Source organism: Coregonus clupeaformis, unplaced genomic scaffold (genome assembly GCF_020615455.1).
Source record: "Coregonus clupeaformis isolate EN_2021a unplaced genomic scaffold, ASM2061545v1 scaf0067, whole genome shotgun sequence".
Lineage (NCBI taxonomy): Eukaryota > Metazoa > Chordata > Actinopteri > Salmoniformes > Salmonidae > Coregonus > Coregonus clupeaformis.
The window spans coordinates 213504-226022 of record NW_025533522.1 but is presented as its reverse complement, the minus strand read 5'-3'; the positions used below and the strand labels follow the sequence as shown (position 1 = coordinate 226022).

General features: G+C 42.6%; 1 protein-coding gene across 1 annotated transcript in view; it reads right to left on the bottom strand.

Moving 5' to 3' along the window:
* Positions 1-6069: 6069 nt before the first annotated feature.
* The window catches only part of snupn (snurportin 1), a 48326-nt gene continuing 41876 nt past the window's right edge, over positions 6070-12519 (bottom strand). The window contains exons 5-9 of the mRNA XM_041837659.2: positions 10324-10420; positions 9823-9920; positions 9507-9584; positions 7523-7603; positions 6070-7121 (exon numbers count right to left, since the gene is read on the bottom strand). Of these exons, the coding sequence (XP_041693593.1) occupies positions 6777-7121; positions 7523-7603; positions 9507-9584; positions 9823-9920; positions 10324-10420 (699 nt within the window). The 3' untranslated portion in view covers positions 6070-6776. The remainder of the gene's footprint in view (positions 7122-7522; positions 7604-9506; positions 9585-9822; positions 9921-10323; positions 10421-12519) is intronic.

Here is a 12519-nt window from a genome sequence, read left to right as displayed (position 1 = left end):
TCGCTGTTGGCTGGGCTCCCTGCCTGTGCCATTAAACCCCTACAACTTATCCAGAACGCTGCAGCCCGTCTGGTGTTCAACCTTCCCAAGTTCTCTCATGTCACCCCGCTCCTCCACACACTCCACTGTCTTCCAGTTGAAGCTCGCATCTACTACAAAACTATGGTGCTTTCCTACGGAGCTGTGAGGGGAACGGCACCTCCTTACCTTCAGGCTCTGATCAGACCCTACACCCAAACGAGGGCACTACGTTCATCCACCTCTGGCCTGCTAGCCCCCCTACCTCTACGGAAGCACAGTTCCTGCTCAGCCAAGTCAAAGCTATTCGCTGCTCTGGCACCCCAATGGTGGAACAAGCTCCCCCACGACGCCAGGACAGCGGAGTCACTGACCACCTTCCGGAGACACTTGAAACCCTACCTCTTTAAGGAATACCTGGAATAGTATAACAGTAATCCTTCTACCCCCCTCCCCCCATAAAAAAAGGGTGGTTGTCCCACTGGCTATCCTAAGTTGAATGCACCAATTTGTAAGTTGCTCTGGATAAGAGCGTCTGCTAAATGACTTAAATGTAATGTAAATGTCACAGGTAACCATGCCGTCTCCACTGACCCCACAGTCTTTTCCTAACGCTGGCTGCAACACAGTCATCCACAAGGAGTATCTGTCGAAAGTACCCCTTGGGAAAAAGACGTTTCGACACCTCTTGGTGCAGAATCTGACCCAAGGAGATATTACGATATCTCGTCACATTCAATCAGCAAACCTGATTGACTATTCCTTTCATGATTTCGAGCCTGCAGTCTCTGTGAGTGAGCAACTTCCCTCCTCCTTGGAGTCATGCGATACTGTAGCTGAGATTAACTTCTCGTCCTTCGGACACTTCCGCAAGCACTGCGGCCGTCTCAGAAATAAAAGCATCGACGTGCAGAGTGTACTCTGCTTCCGAAGATATATTTTCCACTTTGAGGGGGACTGAAACCCCTTACAATTAAACTAACGGCGTCAGTCCCGCTACTGACCCGATGACTCCCACTGGTGAAACGCTGTGTGATATCGCAGAAAGACTACGTGCAACACTGTACGAGGCTGCCCGATCAGGAAACAAATCTAGTTGTAAACTTCCCCAGGAGAACAGAGAGGAGCGGACAAGCCCCTCGACGGGGGATAACCTTAGAGCACATCTGAGATATCACTGAGGTGTACCAAAAGAAGTCCAGTGGACTTTCCACCTCCAAAAACAAAATGGTAACAATAATCATTCCTTGCCATGTGTAGTCTCAACTACAATGCAACTAGTAAAATACTCTAATCATGTGTTCCGGTAGGATAACATTTTTGAATAAATCGGTAGGTTAGCTGGTCCCCTTGAGTACCAGTACCAATGCCAGCAACAGTCAGTTGCCACACTCCGTAAGAAGGTTAGAGACATAACAAGTCGAATTGCCCTTGATAACAGCGACAGAGGAGGTAGTCACTCAGATTGCAACACGTGGACATGAATCTCCCAAAACACTCTTCTGATGGTTAACACACATGCCACTAATAAATAGAACCCTCCATTCAGGAGTAAAGTTGTTAGAAGTCATGAACCATGATCACACCGCGTACGACTGGTTCAGTGCTTATAAAGTACTTCCGTCGTGAGGTTAGCTCCTCCGTGGATAACATAGCTAGGAAATAGACTCCTTCATACCCATCACCACTACGATGGTGTAATACACATCGACTTGTAGTAAAACCACTACAGGCCCCCTTGGCATATGGCTTGAGGTCGGCACCAATTCTTACTGACTCACTGTCATTGACTTGGAAATTATCTGATGACGTCAGACTCATTCTGAACAGGTTGCAGCCTACCAGGATACTTGGTTTTCTTTCCCTTGGCATGTGCGCTGGTGTCAGCATAAACGCACATGTACAACGGAACATTTAAATGAGGATTTATGCTAGGATCACTTAAGGGTCCGAGCAAAATACCAGCCTTGGTAAAGTTGAACATTTACCCTGAAGCCATTTGACTCTACAGCTACCTTAAATCACCAGTTTCTCCCCAGAGGTCCATAGGTCATCCCTGTAGACTGTCCGAAGCTAGTGCCTTACAGCTGTAGACTTATCATGTAGTTATCAACTTAGGATAGTGCCTAAGCAACACACCGCTAAGTAGGAACACCCTAGATATGACAGACACAATGCCATGATAGAGTAATTTAGCCAAGACCGTGGACGTATATAGAATATAGTCCAATTAGATGATTAAGGTGTGGTAACTATATTTTGTATATCTTTTGTTTGTGTTTTTGTTCATTTTTCCTTTCATTTTCTTTGACTTAGGAAGTGATAGTGCCACAAACAAGTTCCCCAGACGACCACCAGTTAGTGTCACAACGCCGCTCGTTTGAGGAAGAAATGTAATTATGTATTTTGTGAGTGTTGTGCTTGTTAACATCTGCCTAAGTTACTGCCTAGATCTACCAGCCTGGACAACCGGACGACGGGTCCGGAACGGTGATCCCCAATCAGGACATCCCCTGGCCATTCCTACCAGGGTAAACCACCAAAGGGGGACCGCAACGACGATCCACAACCAGGACATCCTGTGGTCATTTTTATGGTGGGTTGCATCTTGCAGAATCCTTCCAAGGTTGAACCCACCAGAAGGGGACTGTCATGACTCTCCTGGGTGAGGATCAAAGTCCTCAGATCAGCTTGGCAAATGGCTGACAACAACCAGACCCTCTTACCCACAGAAGAGAGGAGGGGGGGAGGAGGCTGTGCTCATCTTGATACCTTAACACTCTGCCATAAATTAGAGAGGAGGATAATCTGTGGCCCTCTAGTATGGTGAAAGGAATGTGCTTTGTCTCCAGAAGATTTTGCCGCCAAAACGTTTACGTCCAAAAAGTAAACACTGGAACAATATTCCTAACATCCGAATGTTTGGAATGGTCAGTGGGGATCTAAAGACTAATCATGTCATATTGTTTATTATTTTGTGATGCCATTAAAAATATAATATCGCAAATACTGTAATTTTGAAGTTTACATCCAATATGTTGTGTATATAATATGGAGAATTACGAGAGTATTTTTGTTAAGATAGGAATGTGATTTTAGTTTTCGAACGAGATCATAGGTTTTCATATAAGCTATGCACGGTGACTAGACACGCCCGAGTGAGCTCAGAGACCGTGTCAGCAAGTAGGAGTGCCCCTTTTACCAGAGTGCATAAAAAGCCTTGGTAACAAAATGTACATTAGACGAGAAAGCGTGGAGCTGCGGCTACACAGCTGAAAATGATTAGAACTTTGAATCTCAACGCGAGGTGAAGAAGATAAACTCACTAGACCAGAACATTGCCAGTCTGCAGCTATGCGTGTAAAGTGATCTAGAACTTTGACTAAAGACACGAGGTGAGAAGGAGAAAATCCCATCTCAGACAATCATTAGAATGCATCGGAGTATCTGTTCTATTTGAACACTCCACTCCAAGCCAGGACAACTAAGAAGGACATTGTGACCTCTGGTGGACAAGCAGAGCCTTACACCAAAACGGTACACTAAAACCTACCCCTTCCCATAGAAGGATTGATTAGTTTCAACGGCGAGACGACGAACAAAGACATAACAAAGACATCTACACGTACAGTTGAGGTTGGAAGTTTACATACACTTAGGTTGGAGTCATTAAAACTTGTTTTTCAATCACTCCACAAATTTCAAACTATAGTTTTGGCAAGTCGGTTAGGACATCTACTTTGTGCATGACAAGTAATTCTTCCAACAATTGTTTAGACAGATTATTTCACTTATAATTCACTGTATCACAATTCCAGTGGGTCAGAAGTTTACATACACTAAGTTAACTGTGCCTTTAAACAGCTTGGAAAATTCCAGGAAATGATGTCATGGCTTTAGAAGCTTCTGACAAGCTGATTGACATAATTTGAGTCAATTGGAGGTGTCCCTGTGGATGTATTTTAAGGCCTACCTTCAAACTCAGTGCATCTTTGCTTGACATCATGGGAAAATCAAAAGAAATCAGCCAAGACCTCAGAAAGAAAATGGTAGACCTCCACAAGTCTGGTTCATCCTTGGGAGCAATTTCCAAACGCCTGAAGGTACCACGTTCATCTGTACAAACAATAGTACGCAAGTATAAACACCATAGGACCACGCAGCCGTCATACCGCTCAGGAAGGAGACGCGTTCTGTCTCCTAGTGATGAACGTACTTTGGTCCGAAAAGTGCAAAGCAATCCCAGAACAACAGCAAAGGACCTTGTGAAGACGCTGGAGGAAACCGGTACAAAAGTATCTATATCCACAGTAAAACGAGCCCTATATCGACATAACCTGAAAGGCCGCTCAGCAAGGAAGAAGCCACTGCTCCAAAACCGAAATAAAAAAGCCAGACTACAGTTTGCAACTGCACATGGAGACAAAGATCGTACTTTTTGGAGAAATGTCCTCTGGTCTGATGAAACAAAAATTGAACTGTTTGGCCATAATGACCATCGGTATGTTTGGAGGAAAAAGGGGGGCGCTTGCAAGCCAAAGAACACCATCCCAACCGTGAAGCACGGGGGTGGCAGCATCATGCTGTGGGGGTGCTTTGCTGCAGGAGGGACTGGTGCACTTCACAAAATAGATGGCATCATGAGGAATGAAAATGATGTGGATATATTGAAGCAAAATCTCAAGACATCAGTCAGGAAGTTAAAGCTTGCTCGCAAATGGGTCTTCCAAATGGACAATGACCCCAAGCATACTTCCAAAGTTCTGGCAAAACGGCTTAAGGACAACAAAGTCAAGGTTTTGGAGTGCCCATCACAAAGCCCTGACCTCAATCCTATAGAAAATGTGTGGGCAGAACTGAAAAAGCGTGTTCGAGCAATGAGGCCTAAAAACCTGATTCAGTTACACCAGCTCTGTCAGGAGGAATGGGCCAAAATTCACCCAACTTATTGTGGGAAGCTTGTGGAAGGCTACCCGAAACGTTTGACCCAAGTTAAACAATTTAAAGGCAATGCTACCAAATACTAATTGAGTGTATGTAAACTTCTGACCCACTCGGAATGTGATGAAAGAAATAAAAGCTTAAATAAATAATTTTCTCTACTATTATTCTGACATTTCACATTCTTAAAATAAAGTGGTGATCCTAACTGACCTAAGACAGGACATTTGTACTAGGATTAAATGTCAGGAATTGTGAAAAACTGAGTTTAAATGTATTTGGCTAAGGTGTATGTAAACTTCCGACTTCAACTGTAAATGCATTCATGACTTCTTACCCAAACGGGCGGTAGTTCGTTATGATTACTTTGAGGGTAGCTTCCAAATGTATCAACGATAAGTTTGACTCTCTCTTTGTCTCTCCCTCCCTCTTTTGATAACCAAGCAGTCATGCTGTTCTTAGTCCGCTAGTGACTTTTTCTCATGTATTAAGTATGTATGTATTCTGTGTTTTTATTTAGTTAGCTAGTAAATAAATAAGACGATTTCTGTAGTGCTGAATGATAAGTAAAGCTGGGGTTCTTGCGGATCCAAGAATTCTGCAACCATTCAGAATGACGACTGATAAGAGGTAATGATTGATATGTTGACTGTTTTATACATATTGATAGGTAAAGACCTTTTAGAGTTTAATTCGGGAGATGGTAACTCTATAAACAACTTCTTCCGTGGTGCCCCAAATCCTAATGAGTTAATTGTTACATTATTAATTTAAATCGAGTAACAATTAAACATAGTTGATTCGATAAATAACAGTCATCATATTAATGAAAGTCACGTCACGACAGCACTGTAGGGCCATTATAATTTCTACACAGTTTCGATTTGGTTTTAGTCATTTTAAAGTATATTGCGTTAGTCCCCCCCCCCTAACAACTCACAGGCCGTATGTTTGACACCCCTGCTCTATAGCTTTTTAAGTAGTTTATGTTAAACTTGAATCAAAATAACTGAATTCATCTTGATTTAGCTCAATGATTCCCATCTTATCTATCCATGGTGAATGCCTAGTCAGCCTTACCTCTTGAATACAAGTCTGAGGACACATAAATCGAAAAGTCATTAAAAATGTTTTAATAAAGATCAGAAAACATACACTTAAAAGAATCAGATGAATCAACTTTCACTTTTGCATTTGTTACACATCTGGCCACGACAGACGCTGTCAATTTAAAACATTAGGTCTAAAAGCCTGTGTAACCAACTGTGTTATTTATTGAACCTCTGAAAGTGCAATGACATAGTTGGCCATTCACAAGGCCTGGCAAAATTAGCAGAAGAACAGTGTTTAGTTTGGCAACACTAAAGGCCAGTTTCCCAGCCCCAGTGGTCTCTCAATGGAGAAACGTCATTGAGAGTGTTTTTTAATCCAGGAATATGTTTAATCTAGGTCTGGCCTCTTTAACAGGGTCCTTACATGTTACATAGTCTATTCCACTGCATTACACTAACTAGCACAGTGTAATGAAAATGTGGATACAGCTCTAGTGAACCAAGCGACGCCAGGGTGCTCCAAATGAAGCACGGTGACTAACTTGCTAATTCCTTGAACTCCCTCACATTAAATACCTTGCAATGTAACTGTTCGAAAAGCTCACCACAACGTAGTCTAAAGTCTTTCGTAATTTTTCTTTCTGGCATTGCGAGCAGCAAAGCATTACAATATTATTGGTTAGCAGAATCGAGTTAGCCTTTAGCAGCTAGCTAACTGAGTTAGCCTTTAGTGGCTAGCTAACTGAGTTAGCCTTTAGCGGCTAGCTAACTTGCGCTCTTCTCCGAGGTCTCCATGCGCGATTCCTTCAGCGGTCTGCTGCGGGGCGAGGTGGCGGCGTCTCCATCTCCCTTCTCCTGGTCGGGGGTGGATAGGTGCTCCAGCTCGTAGCGACCGTTCAGGTCCCCCGGCCGGACATGGTTGGAGGTCTTCTTGTGCTCCCGGATCTGGGCCAGCTGGTGGCCGGCATAGTCGGGCTTTGCGGTGAGGGGCCCCACCGGGACATCCACACCCAGGATGTCGACCACCATGTAGGGCCGCAGCCAGCCCACCAGAGGGGTGCTGCCGGGGGTGTAGTGGGTCTGCCGGTGGTAAAACAGAAGTCCGTCCACCTGAGGACACACAGACTCCACTCAGTTTGGGCTTGTGACAGTTACAGCTGCCTCATCATGCCCCTGGAGAGCTCCCTCTGTCTCACCTCTAACCTCAATGGTGGGCAGCAAGCAGCAAAACAGACTCTAGAGGTTGAGAAAGGAACTAGAGGTTCTATTGGGAGCTATAAGTTGAGAGATGGAGCATTGGACCGGGAAACCCAGACTAGCAATGTGTGTTCATTCTATGAAGTACACTTCATGCTTTCCCAAGAGTGTCAAGAGGCAAACAGAAGAGATTCACTCTACTGAAGAATCACAGACTGTTCTGCCCCTTTTACAGAGGACAAGTAAAATCACAGATGTACTATAGGAAGTAAATAGCTGCATTTGCAGTAGTATGCAGTTGCAGTTGCTCTTACATTGAAGTTGTACTCAGTTGCAAGTGCTTGCTGTATGGCTTCTGTTGAGCAGGCAGTGCTTTGAAGACTCACAAACTTGAACTATGGAGAAAAAAACAAACAGACAGGCAACCATATTACATTTTACATTTTAGTCATTTAGCAGACGCTCTTATCCAGAGCGACTTACAGTTATTGTCAGACAGCACACAGCACACAGGCCACAGTTAATTGATAATCTAATGACAATATCACCATCTTTCCACAATCTCATGACTACACTTTTTTCATTTTAATACACCAAAATAAACTGCATGTGTTCGCGGTCATGGTCAAATCAAAATAAACATGGAAAAGGAGGTGACATCTTTTGTCTTTTTTGTGCCTCTATTCATCCTCATTTGGACTAAACTGAAAAGGGCTATATACAATATACAGTGGGGAGAACAAGTATTTGATACACTGCCGATTTTGCAGGTTTCCCTACATACAAAGCATGTAGAGGTCTGTAATTTTTATCATAGGTACACTTCAACTGTGAGAGACGGAATCTAAAACAAAAATCCAGAAAATCACATTGTATGATTTTTAAGTAATTAATTAGCATTTTATTGCATGACATAAGTATTTGATCACCTACCAACCAGTAAGAATTCCGGCTCTCACAGACCTGTTAGTTTTTCTTTAAGAAGCCCTCCTGTTCTCCACTCATTACCTGTATTAACTGCACGTGTTTGAACTCGTTACCTGTATAAAAGACACCTGTCCACACACTCAATCAAACAGACTCCAACCTCTCCACAATGGCCAAGACCAGAGAGCTGTGTAAGGAGCTGTGTAAGGACATCAGGGATAAAATTGTAGACCTGCACGAGGCTGGGATGGTCTACAGGACAATAGGCAAGCAGCTTGGTGAGAAGGCAACAACTGTTGGCGCAATTATTAGAAAATGGAAGAAGTTCAAGATGACGGTCAGTCACCCTCGGTCTGGGGCTCTATGCAAGATCTCACCTCGTAGGGCATCAATGATCATGAGGAAGGTGAGGGATCAGCCCAGAACTACACGGCAGGACCTGGTCAATGACCTGAAGAGAGCTGGGACCACAGTCTCAAAGAAAACCATTAGTAACACACTACGCCGTCATGGATAAAAATCCTGCAGCGCACACAAGCTCCCCCTGCTCAAGCCAGTGCATGTCCAGGCCCGTCTGAAGTTTGCCAATGACCATCTGGATGATCCAGAGGAGGAATGGGAGAAGGTAATGTGGTCTGATGAGACAAAAATAGAGCTTTTTGGTCTAAACTCCACTCGCCGTGTTTGGAGGAAGAAGGATGAGTACAACCCCAAGAACACCATCCCAACCGTGAAGCATGGAGGTGGAAACATCATTCTTTGGGGATGCTTTTCTGCAAAGGGGACAGGATGACTGCACCGTATTGAGGGGAGGATGGATGGGGCCATGTATCGCGAGATCTTGGCCAACAACCTCCTTCTCTCAGTAAGATCATTGAAGATGGGTCGTGGCTGGGTCTTCCAGCATGACAACGACCCGAAACACACAGCCAGGGCAACTAAGGAGTGGCTCCGTAAGAAGCATCTCAAGGTCCTGGAGTGGCCTAGCCAGTCTCCGAAACCTAAAGGATCTGGAGAAGGTCTGTATGGAGGAGTGGGCCAAAATCCCTGCTGCAGTGTGTGCAAACCTGGTCAAGACCTACAGGAAACGTATGATCTCTGTAATTGCAAACAAAGGTTTCTGTACCAAATATTAAGTTCTGCTTTTCTGATGTATCAAATACTTAGGTCATGCAATAAAATGCACATGAATTACTTAAAAATCATACAATGTGATTTTCTGGATTTTTGTTTTAGATTCCGTCTCACAGTTGAAGTGTACCTATGATAAAAATTACTCTACATGCTTTGTAAGTAGGAAAACCTGCAAAATCGGCAGTGTATCAAATACTTGTTCTCCCCACTGTATGTATTATTGTGTATCGCTCTTACAGGGTTCCTTTTGGTAATGTCAGCCATGCCATCAGTCTCCTGGACTTTCGACTGGAGCCAGTAGAACCGGAACTCCGTCTGTTGATGGGAAAACAAACACTATCATCAACAAAGCTGCCTTTAAAATCCCCAAATGACAGATGAATTGGTCAACATGGCAAAAACGAGGACATCTGTAGCCCAGACACTAGTACTCCAGTACTGTAATTCCACTGGAACTTCAATGCTCTACTATGGCAATGGAGTTAATGGTAGAGAAAATACAACTTTTAAAAGCAAACATGAACATGTTTTTAATCAATCTGTGTGTGCTTACCGGACAGTCATACACTGGATGGCCCCTCCAACACATGACATCCAGGATGAAGTAGGTCCGCTCCACCTCACTGTAGATACAGTCCAGGATGGTGTAATCTGCACACAGACCGAACATTAGCACTACCATTTATAGTCATATATTTTTGCATGGATGCACAGTTTGCAATGACAGTGGTAGAATAGATGGGCTGTGTCTTTTTTGGGTTCCACTTTGATTCCTAGCCCCTCCTCGCTCCAAACCCTCAGGGTGTTCACAGATCTGAAAGTATTGGATAGGTTAAGTAATAATGGTGGATGCTCTGCTTTGCCTATTGGAAGGCTAATTGGAGCCATTACCATATTGATAAGATTGTACTTTATTAATCCTCAAAGGGGAAATGTGATTGCACCAGCCAATACATACAAAACCTACCCCCACCCAGTCCTGTTAAATCTGTGAACCCTAACGGGGTGGAGGAACTGGAAGCTCCAGATTGAAAATGGGATCAGGCCCACGTACCTTTTCCCATTGCAGAGTTGTGTCTGTTCCCTCCAGGCAACAGAGAAGGGAAGCGGTTCACACAGTAACCACTTTTGGTGTATGCTGCAGTGGACCCCTTCAAAATGGTGGGGAAACAGAGACGCGACAATGAAAAAGTTCTCTCACTTCAGTCAAATCATATATTCAATCAAACATTCGACAACTCCATATAACAAACAGTGTACTCTACATTATGCTGTATTATGATACCCCAGGAAACAGATATGACTGTTCAGATAATGATAAAATAGGTTATGCCAAATCTAGAATCGGGTGAAAGAATAGGCCTAGAAGAGTTCACAGTTTATTTCCGCTGATGGAATGACAGCTAATTTTAACCCAACGGCGGTTATCATCATTGTCATGACCACACAATGACCACATTCATGATCTCCAAAAGTTTGTCTTTTTCACACAGAGACAGCTCTTAAAATTAACATGAAAAGAAATGGCTGTGCTCGAGAGCATCAAAACCGCGATGTATTATGGGTAAATTGTGACTACTGATCTACAAATAATATTGAGTAGTTTTTCTGTAGTTATACATACTGTTTTACCCACTTTATATGTATATACTATATTCTAGTCATGGCTCATCCTTTAGACATTTTTCACACCCCTTCACTTTTTCCACATTTTGTTGTGTTACAAAGTGAGATTAAAATTGATTTAATTGTACTTTTTCAACAACGATCTACAAAATACTCTGTGATATCAAAGTGGAAGAAAAATTCTAACATTTATAAAAAATGTATATTAATAATCTTGATTAGATACATTTTCACCCCCCTGAGAAAATACATGTTAGAAACACCTTTGAAAGTGATTACAACTTTAAGACTCTAAGAGCTTTGCACGCCTAGATTGTACAATATTTGCCCATTATCCATTTAAAAATGATTCAAGCTCTGTCAAGTTGGTTGTTGATCATTGCTAGAAAGCCATTTTTAAGTATTGCCATAGATTCTCTAGCCGATTTAAGTCTAAACTGTAACTAGGCCACTCATGAACATTCAATGTCGTCTTGGTAAACAACTCCAGCGTATATTTGGCCTTGTGTTTTAGGTTATTGTCCTGCTGAAAGGTACATTTGTCTCCTCTAGGATTTTGCCTGTGCTTAGCTCTATTAAGTTTTTTTTTTTACTCCCTAGTCCTTGCTGATGACAAGCATACCCATAACATGATGCAGCCACCACCATGCTTGAAAATATGAAGAGTGATATTCAGTGATTTGTTGTGTCGGATTTGCCCCAAACATAACACGTTGTAATCAGGACAAAAAATACAAATCTTTTCCACATTTCTTTGCAGTATTACTTAAGTGTAGTGCTGAGCAACTAGTGCTTTTTGAGGTAGGTTCGCTTTCTTAATTTTTTTTACATTAAATGCATTATGAATAATGCTGTTACAATGATTTTATACATTTTTATGGAAATTTAAAAGCCAAAAATAGTGAACATTCGATTGACAAAACACTGAAAATATTCCATTGTCTCTGTCAGGTCCACATTGGGTAGACATCGATAGAAAAATAGGAAATTACTATGAAATTGTGTATATTACTTAGCTTATATTTGATGTCTATTATTTTTCATTCTTTAAAGTAATAATCTAATCTCTGCTCAGGCAGTAGCAGTCAGCCAGCCCGGCCATCTAATGTTATGTGCTCCCCATACTGTACTGTCTTTAATCATTCTATTAAGATTGCTCTGCAGCATCTTAGGCAGGCTGTCTGACAAATACATTTGACTAGTTCTTCAAGGTAGATAATGTATACATTCTCTGTCCTTCTCGTCGCTGTGTTGCGTACATTCCTCTCTCATGCGGTCTATGCAGTCTCTGTACATCTAACCCAACGTAGCGAGCGTAAAAGTGTATCCATCCAAAAATCTGTATATAATGACGAGATGCTCATGTCTATGTTCTAACAATGGGAGTCATCCCGAAGCCGGGAAGGCTTAGGTCAAAAGCCTTGTTCCAAAATAAACCCAGAGAAATGCATTCTGCTTATTTTGGACTGATTTTGGCGTGAGAGAAACTTCTCGCCTCTTCCTCTCTGATATGAGCCGGGAAAAACTAGTGCAATGGATTATGGTCATTGTAGTTCATTACCACGTTTCTGCACTGAACTAGGTTGAATATTTGCTTACTGAAAACTACAACTCCCTTCAGCCA